The following is a 17668-nucleotide window of genomic DNA, read 5'->3' on the forward strand; positions in this document are numbered from 1 at the left end:
ATATATTGTATATCGAGTAAAGAAGTTTTACGTTTAGCAAGAGACTTACCAAATTGCAGATTTTTCATAACTTCCAAATAGCGGTGCTCGAGACTCGAGCGCAAAGGTAATTCAGACACCGTTGGACTCGATCCGGGCAATTCCTCCCCGATACCAGATAATCGACATGTAGCGTTTTGCACTATACTCGCACTTTCTTGTATATCGGGAATCAACGTGGCCAATCCTTCGTCTTGTTCGGTATCATCGGGATATTTAGAAACGGCTTTCATATTCGTTTTATTGCCTCTCGTACGATTGATCTTATTCACATACGTGTCTACACACACTCTCATACTTGATAAAAGGGACACTACGGATGGTTCTCCAGCGGATTTAGCGCCGCGTGGTAGTAAGAGCGGTGCCAGCTGGCTAGAGAGAGCCATGGCTCGGAGCAATTGCAAAACCGCGCGATACAGGGGAATGTGTCTGGCCATATCCAAGACAGAATCGTTTCGCAGGTACGACGATAATGCCGGCAGTAGACAGGAACGCGCGAGTAAATCTGGAAATGGAGCGGGTAGCTCGTGCTGCGGTTGCCCGCTTCCCGACGTACCGATGTAACTAGCGAGAACCTGCAGCAACACCGTTACATGCTCGTCCTCGCACCGTTGACGTAACAGCGCCTGCTCGACGTTCCAAGACTGTTGCGTAGATCCGGTCCCAAAGCCAGTACCTTTCGCCCAGTATAGGTGCGAATTATCATCGCTGCGTCCTCCAACGCCGTCACTCTGACTCGTTTTATGTTCGCCCGAGCCATCGTTCTGCCCAGTCTGATGCGTGAATATCGCCAGGCAATTTAACAGCAATAGCATGGCGCCAACTTCTATAGTCGTCCCTCGTAAAAGCAAACCGTCGTCGGTGCTCGGTGGCGTAGCGTCTAGCAGTTGCTTCAAAACTTGGAACGGCAGGGTCGGCAACGACGCGGCCAACGGCGAGGACAACACCTCGCCGCCCTCGCCATCGTCGGAAACGCCGAGAGCGAGCCGCAACAGACATTGCGCCCGTTTCTTGTCTCTCAATAGTACCTCGGCGTAGCCCGGTAATCTTAGAAACAGACCAAAGGCCGCGAGAGAGTGCGGCGGTACATACGGAGCGGGAACCGATGTCTTTGGTGTACAATTCGTCGTTCTACCTTCCTCTAGAGCCTCATAAATGTCGTCGTTTGTCTCTAACTTTACCCAATCAGCGTCCGTCTGTTCCGGCGACGGTGACTTCTCTACGAAAAACGATGGCCTACCGGGATCCGGATATATCAGCGGCAAGTGACGCGCCAACACTGCCAAACCACCGCCGGCACTGAACACACCCAACGAGCTCTCTATGCTTCTGTAGTTTAACAGTTCACTGTCATTTTGTTTCGTCGCGTTTACTTCTTCTGTAAATAAAATATGTAAAAAAGCGTGAATAAAAAACGCAAACGTGATTCACAAAAGTGTATTTGTATCCTTTCAAACGATTAACCCTTTTTAACTTAAAAAGTCTTTTTTTTTTAAAAAAAAGACGCGTACTTGATAGAAACGCGTATTGCGTTGTTAATTAAAAGCTTTCGATTTGGAGCAATCAATATTTTAAATTAAACAACAACAATAATAATATATAATACAGACACATAGACGAGAAAGCTTAATCAAGTATCAAACAGCTAATTAATCACAACAGCATCTTACAATCGATATGTAATATCATATCGTAGTTGTAACTTAATTAATTAATTATCATTTTATTAGATTCATCCGTCTTCAGATCAGATGATACTTTTAACAAAATTTATAGAGGCTACTCTATAAACTCAATTAATTGTATGTATACTGTACATTCTGTGTACTACGTTAACATCTCTGATATTTTATTTCAATTAAATGCATTATCAATTTTTATTATTGCACTTAATTGTTATATTTCAATAAAATATCTATATCAATAAGAAGTTTAGAAGAAAGCGACAGAAATCATATATATACCTTTAGAATCCTTATTACGTTGACGCAAGATGAGGTGTAAGCACGGCTCGGACAACGATACTCCGCTATCCTCGGCGATTGCCAAAAGTTGTGCGATCGTAAGTTGAGGTGGTAGAGGGATATTTGGACGAGATGAATGTATTAGGTACTGCTGATTCGTCGTGTTGGCCGGGTTTACTTGTGCATTATTAGTAGAGACTTTGCTTGTTCCAACTGACGGTCCATCTACAGTAATACAATCGTTTAGTTAAGCAATAATGAGAAACATAGTATACAATTTTATTTGAAAAATAAATGATTATCTTTTTAACTTAAATACAGCACATGCAGTTAAATTCACACTAGATAGATACAGAGTATCCTGTTATCGATAATTAAAAATTTGTATTGTATCATTTTTTAAGTTTTAAGAAAGCAAAGAGTAATTATTATAGCTTTTAATTGCAATTAAGTATTACTAATAATCAAAACGTACCGGAAGTTAAACGTGTCTTTCTAATGATAGGACCACGAGCTTGCGATCTATTCGATACTTCTTTAGCTCGTTTATCTTTCGCTGTGTTTCCAGCAGCTACACTAAGCGTATCTACTACTAATGCCATTCCAGATTCCCACAATTCACGAGAACGATTATTTCCTACATTGGAACTTGTTTCGTTACTCTTGTACGTATTTGGAAGTAACAAAAGAAGCCATGTTCCTTAAAAAATAAATTTTATAATTTTATAATACTCATACAGGGGTTTAAAACATACTGATATATTTTCTGCAATAATTCGCATCTATTTTCTACTCGTGCAATTTTACATATTTTATTTCAGAGAAACTTTTACTATAATTATATTATTTTGTTATCATAAGTAGTAGATGTGCATACCTGATACTTGTTGTAATATATCCGCGACTGTTGCTTGCGTCGACATGTATAATAATTGATGATAATGACCGAGAGGATGAGCAGGATGCGGCGGCATAGATGGCATACTATGATTAGCCGCGGTTGTTGAAACTTTCATAGGAGCTTCTGATGTTACAGAAACTAATACCTTTTCTCCCTCCAAGAGCAATTGAAGAATTAATCTTCGTGTAAACCCGGAAATGCCATGAAGATATCGCACATCTGATAATGTAATAACATATCGTTACTCGATAAAGATTGATTTAAATTAATTAATTCATTATGGCGTTATTAACGAAAGAGAGAGATATACCGAGAGAAAGAGAGAGAGAGACAATTTAATATTATTCAAGTTACAGTATGTACACTTACTTGAAGTAGTTCGTTGTTGAGAAATGACTTCGATCAAAAGTTTTGCCAACAACTTTTGATTAGCAAAGTGACACCAACAACATCTTGATAGGAATTTGATCATGGCACTTTCCAAGGATGCGTACGATGCACTTGTTTTCGAACAACTGCAATATGTCATAATATATGTTATTAGCAAAAGTTTTTTATTATCCAGAAGACTTAAAAATAACGTATAAGACTATATAGTAGTTACGCGAGCACACAATTCCGACAAATTGTGAAATATTACTTCATAAACTAATTGTATTTTGATGAAAAATCTTGAATTTACGAGCCGACGCTTTTATATATTTTATTATAGTTTTATATTATTTGCATCATATAAAGAACATAGTATTGTAGTCTTTATGTGTTTTTTTCTGAATATTATATATTGTCTGAAACGTTTGTTAACGTAAACGTAAATACCTTGATGCAGCCGCGGCTGGACTTTCAACAGGACGATTACTAAGAAGAGATAAAAGGGGCAACCAGAAACCATGACCTTCTTTACCAAGCCAATCACGCATTCTACCTTCTGAACATACAAGTGTCAAGAATTCTATTACTATTGCTATACTCTCTGGTTTTGTCATGCACAGTCCACCTGGAAAAAATAAATAATATAGTATACATATTCATGTAACATCTGTGCAAAATAGCTTATTTCCAAAAACTTTGTAAAATCCATATTTTTTAACAGTGTCATTCAAAATTAATATTTTAATATAATTAAAATATAAAAAAAAATGATTATCACATTAATATGTTATATGCTTTTATATAAAGCCATATAATTATAGAAAACTGTTTTTTTAAACATAAAATAAAATTATTTAGAAATAAATTCTTATAATGTTCAAGTTATATATTTACCAGAATAATTATTTGAGCCGGAATTGGAATCTGCCGCTTTATCACTGCTCATCAAAGAGACATCCGCAGTCATATTATTTTCATTACTGTCACCTGATGCCATTTTACTATTTCGCTGCTGTTTTTTAAACTTTTCCGAATTGCAGAAATCTAAATATCAAAACATTAGCATAAAAAAGATATTGACTACTGATCCATTTTAAATTATCTTTTACAATTATCCATAATTAATAATTAAATTAAATTTTTATCTATATTTTTATATATCTGTGCAATGCATAATTATGATTATGTACAAAATTATTTTTCTCGTTCCTATTTCAATATCTACAAGCTATATACATTTTTAAATATAACTCGACCGAGCTAAATTAAATCTGATTGGATTCTCTAAATTTTCTTTTTGTTTTCAACAAGTATATTTTTAAAAAATTTTTAAAGGTGTAATGTGTAAAATATATGTACAAAATTATGTACATATCAGTGAATATAATATGGTCAATAAATATTGCAATGAATATTACATTTAACGTGTGCACGTATATGTGTAAAAAATATATATCAAGTAATTAAATTATATTCACAAATTATAATTTGTCCAAAGACTAGATATGAAATAAAAAGTTAAACCTGTGATGAATGCTGTCAATAATGCTGGAAGGCCGGAATCTATCAATTGTCGAATACCAGGCGGAGAACGTGCCGCTGTAGCTACAGTCAATAATTGTCCCTCTGTCAGATGTAATCGTTTATGTTTCAGCAACGCAAATCGGCAGTACCATCCCTCTGCATCAACATTAATTTCATTCTTTTTATCATCCGTCTGCTCCTCGCTCTTCCTGCGATCGTCAGATATAGATGTGGTTGGATCCGTCGCAATATTCGATGGTAGTATTTGAACCCATTCCAAAAGCAACATTAATAGTGATGGCCTCACATAACAGAAAGCGCATAAAACAGAATCGATCGCTTGTTTCAAAGCCGAATTGTTTCCGAGTGTCAAGGTCCATTTGTACAAAGAGCTGTTCTCAAAAAACAAAAATAAATGTTATTTTCTGTTCATTCATAATATTCAAAGTTTGGCTATATAGAGAAATGCACAATAAAATGGAAAATAAAATTTATATGATAATAATAATATTGCAAATTGATTAATAATTAAATATGCTTTAATCAATAAAGGTGAAAATATGAAATTAAATGGTCTTACTAGAACAACTCATCCGTTAGCAAGATTTGTAGATCGTAATTGTGATATTGCTGTTGCTGAGCCTTCCAAATGATAGAGGACACACAGTGTATGTATACTGCTGGTGGATTTACGGAATTGGGATTATTATTTGTTTGAGATATTCCATTTGTGGCAGATATTTGTAGCCATGTAAGAACAGCCTTCATGCGAGCTTCCGTACTTGAATCCGGAATGGAACACAATTGCTGAAGTAATTCAACAACCAACTGTATAATGGAAGTTTCCTGAGAAGTCACAGCCCCTGTCAAATATCAGCATAGTCATTAATTATAATATTACCATAATAAGTCATAAGTTCAGAAAAGAGAAACAAGATTACTATTCTATCAAATATTTTACTCAGAAGCAGCCTTAGTCTTTATTTTAAGCAACAAATAACTTTCGTCGACTATTAATATAAACTATAAATTAGATAAATCAAAGTAAATCTTTAATAATTAAAATAAGCTTTACTATCAATTTTACTCGCACAACTATAGAAAAATGATTATATTTCTTAATTTATTTCAATGTTTAAGTTTGGACAATAAATCATTTAATATATAATTTCAATATAAATTATTAATTTTTTTCTTCATATTAACTCTAAAATAAACATCAAAACACATAAGCGAAAACAAAGAATTTTTTCTTTTTTCATAATATATTATTGCTTTTATAAAGTGTTTAACCAATATTTGAATCTCCTTGAAGCGCAAAACCCAAGGCTATCATCTAATCTGCCTATATGGCCATCCCTGATTTTATTTGCGGAAAACAGAACAAAGCGATACCTTGAAAAAAAGGAGTAGACCTGTTGTTGAGTAAGAGACCAATGAGACGAAGTCCAAGCTCTCGAGAATGTAAGCCAAGTTGTAATAGAACTCTCTCCAAGTTGGGAGTAAAAAGAGACGGTGCTGGGAGTAACAAAAGATTGCAGCATGCCTCGACCAGGCCTTCCACTGAAGCCGCGGAATTAAGCACCTCGATGGCCAGATTACTGTTTAATGTGCTCACCGATAAGCACTGATGCAGTAATCGCAACCAACCCAAGCTACATGGAAAACATTATAAAAAATGAATTCTTTAAACTTGTACGTAATAAACCTTCGACTCTTTAATCTGGTCGTTTCATTTTTTTTTATCGCGACAAGAATTATGAGTTAAATAATTTTAATAATAAATATCTTTCGTTCAAATAAAGAGAATTGTATTTCATTATTATTTAAAAGAATTGCTCACATTAAGTGATGCGCAGATAAAGTGTACTAAACTACTTTATTTTTTATTTAAAATTTAAAACCTTTTAAAATATTTTTCTTGCTCAAGAAAACTTTTTAATTTTTCAGAATTAGAAACCTATTTTATTTTACTTATAATTTAGTATTATAATACGATTGTGTGTGGTATGAACACACACAACATGTAAACACGAGATTATAAAATATAGATGGATTAAATAACACACAATTAAGAATAGGCTTTGAATAAAAATTAAAAATACGGTGATTAGACTGTCGGAAAAATAAAAAAATAAAATCATTACCTAGTCTTAGTTAGTTGTTCCTCATCTATTGTATCATTTGGACTCGTTTTAATTTCACCGAATGCGGTGGTTCCCAACAATCTTATTTGACTGAGATTTATGTTTGTCGAGTCACGAGGTTTGTATAAGCGCACCAATACAGAAGTTGCGACTTCCGGTTGAGACAAAGTAACACGTATGTACGTTAAGCCCGCCGTTGGCATTGGAGGACAAACCGGTGTTAAGGGACCATTACTTTCTCTTGAAACTTCAAGCGCTACAGCCGATGGACATGCTATTAAAAACAAATACACATTATAAAAAATAAAGTTCTATCTGCTTATTATTTAATAAAATGTGTTATGTATAATATATATGTATATATATGTATATATATGTATATGTGTTATGTATAATATTTTACTCAATTTTCAGAATTCTCCTCTTATAAAATTTTTCAATCACTCAACTGAATATTTCGACACTTTTATTAAGAAAGAAGCAACTAAAAAGTTGATTCAAAATAAAAAATCTGCAGTTTGTAAAAACAATGTGTTTAGTTAAGGGATATTTTATATTGCTTACTTAATTAAAGTGTACAAAATTTCACAGTTGGTGAACTCTCTAATCAGATCGATTTGACACATGTTATTAATACAATGCAAATAACATAAAAGAAAAAAAAAGAAAATATTAAAACATACTGTCGGTAAAGGTTTATCAACTCTTGGAATTAGAATGCCAAACTTACTGGACAATGCTGTGAGATGTGGCTGTAGTTCCACCTTTCTAAGTAGAATAGCGCATGGTAAAGTGATGGTGAGATCAACCCACGCCTCGTCGGGATAAAAATGATACGACCACGCTGGTGTTCTTGCACGTTTATGAGGAGTAGCATTCTGTATGAGAACATCTGCTGGTTGTGCGGTTGGATTTAACCAGGATATTGTACCGAGAGGTGCAAAGTTGAGTAAACCATCGTCCTGAGTTTCTAACGAACCGACGCCTTTTTTACTACCACTCGCCATCATCTGTATCACATTGGGCGCGTTCGACAAGTGTTCCATAACAAGAGCGATCACTCCGGATGACGCGGAAGCACTGGTGACGCCACTGTTACTCGATCTCACGAGATTCTCACAAAGCACTTTTACGCCACCCATTGCAGTAAAGATAGATAACGATGATGCATTGTCCAATACCCGTAAGATATACCAAAGAAGCGGTTCTGACAGTTGCATAATTCCTAATTCAGTTTCCCCGCATGCTGTAAATAATAAAATTGTTCGAAACTATATGCATTTTGCAAAATTTGATAATATAGTATGTTCATCATCAAAGATAAAATTTAAAAAACATTCTATCAGTGAAGACAAAATAAATTTTTTTTGTTCGATTACTTTTCATGAGATAAATTCAATATTATATATTTAGCTTAAAATGCTTAAATTCTTACAGGAAGAAAGATAGTGGTAAAGCGGTTTGAGAACAAGAGTTGGGTCGCTAGCCTTTTTCGTAAGAGTCGTTAGGAGTTGAAACGTCGCATCCGGTATCGAAGCTGGATCACCGAGCTCGGTGGTCGATGCCGCGCCCGCACTCTCGCCTAAGAGCATGGCTAACGAGGATCCCGTACTATGACCGAGAGTACCTAGTAAACGCATCATAGTCGGTTCGTGCTGCAAAACTTTAAAAAAAGAATACAAATTTTTTATTAATAAAACTTGGCACGTGATTTACGCAAAATGATATCTTTTATACATAAGACAGATAATTACCGGTATCAGCGAGACAAGGTACATAAGATTTACTAGTTTTTGGTTGTTGCAGGCGAAACGAAGTTTGTTGTTCTGCCTTACTTTCATCTGTTTGCCAAGTATTCATCTTCACTTGAGAATCATTCGCATTGCTTACAGAATTCCAAGAATTCGCTTCTGATAGTTCCATTTCCGCCGATTCCTCTAAATCATCTTGACAAGCCTGTAAAAAAAAATATATATATAAAAATATATATAATACATATGTACTATGAAGATTAAGAAAAATAGATAAAGAATTGAGATAAATTAAAATATGCATAGATACAAAATATATGTAGAATGTGATAAAATAATATAGTGTACATACATTCGGTAATGGAGTTTGGATGAGTGTACACACTAATTTAATGAGAGCTACAATTAAAGTATCCCAAGATGCGGGGCGTGATTGTCTTGTATCGCCACCGAGTACACAAGCAAACAGACCACCGAAACCACTGGACTGACTGGTCGAATCTACCGCACCTCCACATTGCGCGCCAACTGTTGGAACAATTTTATGCATTGAGATCCTTGCCACTTTTTGCGACAAAATCAACTGCAACTATTGACAGTCGACATTTCAATTTATGTGTGTGTGCATGGAATAAAATTTTATTAGAATTTTTAATAATAAATAATTTTTAATGTTCCGAACATAGAATGTAATTTCTCAGAAAATTATACTAATTATGTGTATATACTTATATATATACATACACATATACACAATACAAACTTTGATAAATTTGTCTCGGATAGTTTTTCTATCTCTCTACACATTTATTTGCATTCTTTCTCTTCTTATAATTGCAGTTCATAGTGTATAAAAATATTCAATAAAAAAAAAGAATTCATTACCTCCAGATTCTTTGACATAGGTCGAAACCAACACACCAACGCATTCCGATATGCTCATGGCGGTGCCTAAGTCGGTATTGACATAATTTAGATTAACTACAGACGTTATTAGTTTGCACTGCGCATCTAAAGGTCCCTTTCTTGAAATGAGAGGTCCGCTTGGTTGCACAAGTTGGTATACCACTTGCAACAGAAGATCCTTTAAGGCATTACCTAAACAACTGTCTGTTGTAATAACATCGCACATCATTTCCAATCGAATGAGAAAATCATGCAGTGCTTGGCAAACTGTAGGGCCAGCCTAAAATGATAACAAAAGAAAGAATACAGCTATAAGTAGGAATTATCATAAAATATATATATAAATAAATATGTAATTTTTGAGTTATATATATGCATGTGTGAATTATTAGATATGTACATTGTATAAAAGTGATATATAAATTTAGTCGAGTATTAATTAATAAGTCAATTTTAAAAATGTTCACTTCCATCAATTATCTGTGATAACAAGATTACAATAGAAATTGTATCCTTACCATAATATATTGCTTATCCATCATATTAATATTTAATCCATTGCCGGAAAGTAGGCGCAACAACATAGGGCCTGTATTACGGTCTTTAACAATACAACTAGCTATAGATGGACTACTAGGTACAAATCCGTCTAAACCAGAATATCTTCGTAGCGGTTGATTGCAGACAATGGTTAAACATTGTAACGCAAAACACCAAGCCCGTAAAGAAACTCCAGTATGCCTAAAATTTATTTAACAAATTACATATATTGTACTCATTTTAAAACATTTACATTTTAAAACAGTAACAAATTATTATATTACAGTTGCGGCATCCTTGCCATTAAACTTGAGCTTTTAAATATAACATACCAAGAGAGTGCAGATATCAAGCTAGAAATGGCTGCTGGACTAAGTGGTATTAGAGGTGTTAAAGAAGGGTCAAATTGAGAGCCTGGATGTTCGGTAGCAGCGTCCATATTCAATGCAAACCAAAGTTGGAGAACGAGTTCCAAGTTTGTACTGTTATTCTGTTATAAACATAAAATAAAAACTATGCATTACATGTGTATATATATATAATGTATTCAGAAAATATAAACATAAGCGAAAAATTTTAAAATATTTACTAATCAGAGAAAGTCTTGAGAAATACAGAAATTATCTAAATAAAAATATGCAAGTTGAAATGAGCATTTTTTTTTAAACAAAAGGAAAAGAATTCTTTGAATGACACAAACACACAGCTAAAAAAATCTGTATAAAATTTTGATAATACAATGCAATTTCACTTACAATTACATGTAATAATAAAATTTTCACAAAACTGTTATTAATTTTTTTGTTTGCATTCAATTAAAAGTAGTTGCAAAGTATAATTTAAAAAGCATGTATTATTTAGTCAGTGAATTTGTCAAACAAAATTGAGATGAAAATTCACATATAATTTGGAGGTTACGTTATTAAGAAAAAATAATACATGATCTTTAGCATATATGTATGTGTGTGCTTGTTCCATCAAATTTTCAATCTTAAAAATAAATAAATAAATAAAAAATAAATAAATAAATAAATAAAAAAAATAAAAAAAAGAGAGAAAAAACTTAAGTAATTAATAACTTACCCGTAAATACAAATCTGTGAACATTTTTTCAAAACATCTCGTTAACATGGAAAGATTAGAAGGAGTAGGGTCGGAAAAATTACCAACTTCCTGACTTTTATCGTTTGTCTCAGTACGCAAATACGATTGTGGACAACAACGATTTGCCTCCGATGGCATCTGTAACATAAAACTCTATTCACATAATGTAACCCAAATATTAATCTTGTATATTGCTCGCTCCTTTAAACATTTTACACATTTAAGCAACTCTGCCCTCTTTTAACAACCTACTAATTGCTAAAAATTGTTATATATATGCAAAAACATGACAAAAATAGTATGTGCTTAGTTCCTCATCCAAAAGTGGAAAAAGAATGATAGTAATATTCATCGAATCTTATTTATTTTTTTATAACTTAAAATTCCTCCATCTTTTTGATAAAAACAATTTTCAAAACATCTAATATTATAATTAAAGAAGAGCAAAAGTAATCTTCCTCGTTATTTTAAAACAATACAAAAAATAGCATATAAAAGAAAAGTATAATATGGGATAAACTCACATGTACTGTTGCATTTATACTGTGAGGTAGATTGTACATGCCGACTGTAGACAGTATCCTCAATGATATTTCTACACCCATTTCAACTCCGTATTCCAATCGTGCGTCCATCGCTAAAGAAATGCTCCTGTATAATATTAAAAAATATATTACTACTATTATTATATTTAATTAGAGAGATGTGTGTGTGTGTGTGTGTGTGTGTGTGTGTGTGTGTGTGTGTGTGTGTGTGTGTATGGACGCATTATTGTATATTCACGAGTAAAAAGTTAAACGTAGATAAAATCCCGCGTAAAATTTTCATAAAATTTTATTCATTGCAATGTTCATCAAATTCAAATGTTGAATAAAATTAAAAATAATTATGCATAATATTGTTTTTCACAAATATGACTTTTAATTTGGATATGTAATATCATAACTTTCTAAACATATTAACGTCTTTCGCAAGAATCAATTGTCGTGAATAAAAGTATAGGAAAAGACCAAAGGTAAATACCCAGTAATAGCAGAAGTTAAAATCTTCGATACTGTACTATCCTTCTTCAGCATATTTCTGCCACGTTCCAATATGTCATCCAGAAAGTCTTCCAATTCGCTATCGTCAGATTCTAAAAGAGACGGCAGATAACCGTTGGATTTGGATGTACTTGCTGTGGTCGAAGTCACTGCAATGTTATCTTGCGCATCTTCATCCGCGTCTCCTTCGACGAATCCTTCGGCTAACGTAGCAGTGGAAGGTACGCTGCTGCCTGCAACACTGATCGAATCCTCTTCCGTACGACTATGATTTTCTTCCGTATGGTTCCCTAGCGATTCCAAATTTTCCTCCGATGGACTGCTTTCGTGGGTGGAACATGCTCTAGGATATAATCGCCCTCCTACAAATAAAATTTTATTTATACTTTACATATCTCTAGTCAATCAAATTGTTACAGTCTACTGTACAGTATCGTATACTGAAAATATTTTCGTGTTTAGTCCCACGGATTAAAATAGGAATTGCATATGAGTTTTACTCCAAATTAATCTAACTATTAATTATTTGCTTCGTAATAATTATTTATAATACTTCTAATACAAACTGATTGTAAAGTGTACCTTCTAACAAGTCCATTAGAAGGCAGGAAACGGCATGCGACGACCAAGCAACATCAGATGTATCTGTTGCCAATCTGATTAATTTTAAGAGTTGTTCCTCGGTCATAAGTTCACATAAACCAATTGCGGGACGTGTAGATATCACTAATCTAGCGACTATCTATAATTGAGAAAAATGTAATTATGAACATATAAATTGTAAAACTGTAGAAATTTTAAGATTTTTTTCTTCTAATAGTACTGATTGCACAATATAAAGTGCAGGGTGTATAAAAATTATTAGTCACCACTTCGTCAGCTAATTCTCCTGTTCATGTTCGGCAAAGAACTTAAGATATAAATCTATATATATCTCTGATTTTGGCAGAGTCAGTAGAAGCTTACCTTACAAGCCAATAGAAACATGTCTACGTTAGCCGAATTGTGTAAAATGAGTGCGACGAGACCACGCGCGACCGGCAAGACATATTGATGAGATAAATTTGTCACATTGTACTCGACTTCTAAATCCATAACGTCCGATTTGCTACAATTATGTATAACAAGTATAAGTACATTTTTTTCAAACTTATGTGCTTATAAAAAAAACGAGACGAAAATAAGAACATTGAACTGACCTAGTACTGGATCGCGTTTGACTACAACAAGGATTACGAAGCAACGATTCGTTTCTCTTGAGAATATCCTTGTAATGCTTTGCAGAATGTTGTTTTAATGTCTTTTTGAAATAACGTTCTTGAACTTTCAGTGTCGCTTCCACTTTATTGTACAATGTAGCGGCATCGGACGAAAGAGTCATCAATCCCTAAATATATCACATAAAATTGTATTACTTTTTACATCTTTTTATGTAAAGTAAAATATTTCTAAATTTGAATAGCTATTCTTCTAGTCCATTAGACAATACAGATAGCTTAAATGATAAACATATTTTTTATTTATTTATTTTTTAATAATATTTATCTCGTCAACTATTTCCATGATTTTTTTCCATTTGATCATCTAAAAAATATTCTTTAAGAAGACATTCCCTTTCTCTCCTTTCTCATTCCACTCACTTCCCTCCCCCTTCTCTTTTTTACAAATTAAATATATAAAAATTATTTATACTTTGATTTTGTATACATACTTTGGATGCTGCAGATTTTTTCGCTTGTTCTAATTCATGGAGCTGCTGTTTATGATGCAATAAACGTTTTTGCAACCTTTTACGGTAACTACGAGAGGCGGATGATCGATTAGCATTAACATATTTTCTTTGCATGGCTGATTCTCCTTGAATAAATTCCCAACGAGAAAATAAACCTTCCAAAATAAAATATAAAAATTAGAATATTGTTATTCTGATAATAACTATGTATTTATTATTTCGTGCTAGTTTGCACATATTTTTTTCCTAACTATTAACATGTTAAAGCGCTGATAATATAAAATACAAAACTGTAATATATAGAAAAACACAGTTTAGAATATTCGCAATCTAGTTTTGCTTATCTTGTCGCCAACTAGCACGCTGATCAATTTAAAATATTCAAATTTTAAAAACCGCTAATATTGTATTGAATTATTTACTAGTTTTCTCGTGTATCATGTAGATTGCAATTGATTTTAACAAACAAATATATCAGACAATTTTAAACTTATATTTGCTGAATTTTCATCATAATTCCAAGTACACTAATGACTAACGAAGAAAACATTGTATGTATGTATACATATAAATTGTGTTATAGATAAACACGAGACATTATAGAAAATACCTTGTTCTCTGGTTTTCTCATGATTGTCTTCAAAGCAGGGTGGTGGAGCAATGGTGTCTAAGCATATAGACAAAAATAATAATACCCAGCCTATTAAGGTGACGTCCAGTCGATTAGAATCGGACGACTGTACATTCGTAAGTGGAGTCAATAATTTGCCCAATGTACGAACCATAGCTTCGATAACCGAAGATTTATTTCCTCCCGCTACTAACGACTTTCGTCCAAGAAATGTCAATAAAATAAACACCCTAAAAATGAATAAATTCAGCTTAAAGTGTCTTGTAAAATTAAATTCAAGTTTATCAATTTATGTTTTAAAATTCGCATAAATCTAGTCAATAATAAGATAGCCAGTAATAAGATATACATAATGATACGTAATCTTCCTAAATTAATTTTTCTATATATAGATTAGCACCTTTTTACATCCTGTATATAATATTTAAAATTTCCTAAACCTCATTTACCTGTCTTGCGGGAAAATGTGAATAGATGAAGACGAATATAGATTTATCAGAGTATTGGACAAGAAATTGCCCCACCATGGCTGATGTCCTGCCATACCAACTAAAAGCGCAGCGGCGTGAAGTTGTAAACGTGGGGCTGGCGTTACAACGCATATTGAATGGAAAAATTTTTCGCAAATTGTTGGAGTAAAAACTTCATATAATGACGTTGGTCGATGTATCTGTTAGGAAAAAAAGAAAAAGAAATAAGTCAAATTGTCTAATTTCTTTTAGAATGATAATCATGTTATTAACTTTAAGCGTTTAAATCTAAAATAACAATAATGCATACATACACTAGGTACTGGACCAATTTCGTACACGGTGTATAACAAAATGTCAAGCAAAGTTTCTCCGAGGACTCGTAATTTATCACTAGGTGCGTTCGCGAAAGATGTTGTTGGCACATTTCGCAAACCTCTCCACAATTCAAGACGTCGCCAAACACCTCGTACAATATTCAATTGATGTTGAAACATAATACATTCCTATAATAAATATGGATGAATTGATACATTAATCGTTTTGTCGATAAAAAATTTCTTGAATCATTCTTCTTTACTTGCAAAATGTCTCTAAAAATTGTGTTCATAATTATATCTTACCTGATATGTCGACAGTATCTTTGCCGATGGTTGTTCCTTATTTTCATTAAATATCTTATTGTAACAAAGATAATTTTGCATATGCATAACATTAGGAGTTTCTGAACACAGCAATGGATCCAACAGAGCTTTTAATCTTTCAGTAGCTAAACTAAATCTAAAAAAAAAAATATTTTCAAGAATTAACAAAACAAACTTTTAATAGTTAGATATTTATAATTATGCCAAAAATTGCTACAAATGTTACACAAGCAAATCAAAATATTAGAAACCACGTTTTTATAGAAAAATCAAAATATTTCAGAGAAAGAATATTTGTTCTGTAGAAAAAACAATTTGTTATCTAGAATTATTTTATTATGTCTTTTTATACCATCTTTATTATACAATACCTGCATTGTACATCCTCTGCTAAAGCTGACAGTATGTTACATTGTGTATCAATGGTAACTTGTAAAGAAGGATCAAAAATATTGGCATCGAATGACGAGGAATCATTCAACTCGGAATAGTCTTCTCCAGGTAAAACTACCATGTGTCCATAAAACACTCCTAATGGTATTTTACATGTAGTTGTTGACATTCCATAGCGTCCTATAGTAGTAATCTGCAATGACAAGATCAACTTTATTTAATTTATAGATAGAAAACGCGTGAAAATCGATAAATTTGTATAAATAAAATATAGGCGAGAATAAACGGGTTATGAGATGAATATATAAATACTAATTGATGAATAAAGAAATAAACGAAAAATATTAGCGAATAGAAATAAAAAAAGAGGGCATGGTAAAGGAAAAGTTTATAAACAAAATTGTTACACAATTATAGAAGTAAATTATACAAGTATTTCTATAATCTACGTTTTAAAGATATCACATAAAAGTAAAAAAGTCTATAAAGTAGAATAAATAAAATGCAAGAAATGATAAAATAATTATAAAAGTAATGCAGCAATTGAAATAAACAGATCTAATCCGTAATATATTTGGCATATATTTTACCTTGAGATATCTACACACTGGAGGTGGTTGAAGATCGCAGACAATCAATGGCTTACTACCGATATCACCAGCAACAATAAGCCTAGTGCCATCCGTTTCTTCGTTTTTAATCCAGATATCTATGGAGAGTGATACTAGATCATTGCACGAAGGAATCATTAGATCAGTCAGCAATATGGGCGATCCAAAATCTAAAATAACAAATCGACGAGCTCCCGAATGCATTCGTTCAACGACCAACGCTTGCTGAGGCGGCCAACACAGTAATCTGCCCCACGGAAATGTAATATCTTCTCGCTGTAACATTCACATAATTTATCGATTAGTAGTGAAATATGTAGTTGTATCCAAAGTTATACTTGTCAAACGCATTTGTAAAAAATATAAAAAATTTAAGTACTATTTTGTCTATTATGTAACACTTATTATTACTATATAGGAAATATGATCTTGTTTCACATATGTATCAAAATACATAATAACAACTTATGCAAAACAGGATGTCACAAAAATAATTTTAGTGATCAGATTCTTAAATTTTTTTGCACGACAAATAGATAACAAGACCATATTTTTCAATTAATTTCGAGTAAACATCACCTTGACGGAAAAAAATTTTAATAAAAATTAAAAAATTATGTATCATCTTTCCAGGTACTTTTATGAAAAAAGAAAAGCAAATCAATAAATCAATACAATTTGTAAAATGTATTGAAAAATTAATCATATAGTTTGTTATTAAAGCCAACGTCACATTAATGAGACATCTTGTATAGTAATATGCCTGTTAAATTAAAAGTTAAGATGTAAATTACAAATTAAAAATTGCAAATTAAGAATTTCAACTTGATCTTTTGGATATGTTTACACATATTTGCAAGTCTATCGAGATCTGTTTTTACATTTACAAGTTTGGA

The 17668-nt window shown here is 32.7% G+C and overlaps 1 protein-coding gene across 2 annotated transcripts in view; it reads right to left on the reverse strand.

The window, feature by feature from the left end:
• Nucleotides 1-17668, reverse strand: part of Bruce (BIR repeat containing ubiquitin-conjugating enzyme) — a 31824-nt gene that overhangs the window by 3847 nt on the left and 10309 nt on the right. For both annotated transcript variants that reach the window (XM_029323246.2, XM_029323248.2), the window contains 31 exons: nt 16752-17048; nt 16140-16354; nt 15748-15904; nt 15439-15630; nt 15104-15324; nt 14634-14884; nt 14003-14178; nt 13491-13678; nt 13258-13399; nt 12874-13033; nt 12272-12653; nt 11773-11899; nt 11228-11386; nt 10477-10634; nt 10123-10345; nt 9584-9884; nt 9051-9226; nt 8702-8903; nt 8383-8610; nt 7678-8193; nt 6948-7221; nt 6196-6455; nt 5381-5663; nt 4801-5192; nt 4171-4320; nt 3724-3901; nt 3274-3419; nt 2881-3123; nt 2479-2703; nt 2004-2228; nt 50-1417 (listed from right to left, as the gene is read on the reverse strand). In XM_029323246.2, coding sequence (XP_029179079.2) covers nt 50-1417; nt 2004-2228; nt 2479-2703; nt 2881-3123; nt 3274-3419; nt 3724-3901; nt 4171-4320; nt 4801-5192; nt 5381-5663; nt 6196-6455; nt 6948-7221; nt 7678-8193; nt 8383-8610; nt 8702-8903; nt 9051-9226; nt 9584-9884; nt 10123-10345; nt 10477-10634; nt 11228-11386; nt 11773-11899; nt 12272-12653; nt 12874-13033; nt 13258-13399; nt 13491-13678; nt 14003-14178; nt 14634-14884; nt 15104-15324; nt 15439-15630; nt 15748-15904; nt 16140-16354; nt 16752-17048 — 8215 coding nt within the window. The remainder of the gene's footprint in view (nt 1-49; nt 1418-2003; nt 2229-2478; nt 2704-2880; nt 3124-3273; nt 3420-3723; nt 3902-4170; nt 4321-4800; nt 5193-5380; nt 5664-6195; nt 6456-6947; nt 7222-7677; nt 8194-8382; nt 8611-8701; nt 8904-9050; nt 9227-9583; nt 9885-10122; nt 10346-10476; nt 10635-11227; nt 11387-11772; nt 11900-12271; nt 12654-12873; nt 13034-13257; nt 13400-13490; nt 13679-14002; nt 14179-14633; nt 14885-15103; nt 15325-15438; nt 15631-15747; nt 15905-16139; nt 16355-16751; nt 17049-17668) is intronic.

The sequence above is a fragment of the Nylanderia fulva genome, unplaced genomic scaffold, assembly GCF_048542155.1.
Source record: "Nylanderia fulva isolate GAGA-0341 unplaced genomic scaffold, ASM4854215v1 Scaffold9, whole genome shotgun sequence".
Lineage (NCBI taxonomy): Eukaryota > Metazoa > Arthropoda > Insecta > Hymenoptera > Formicidae > Nylanderia > Nylanderia fulva.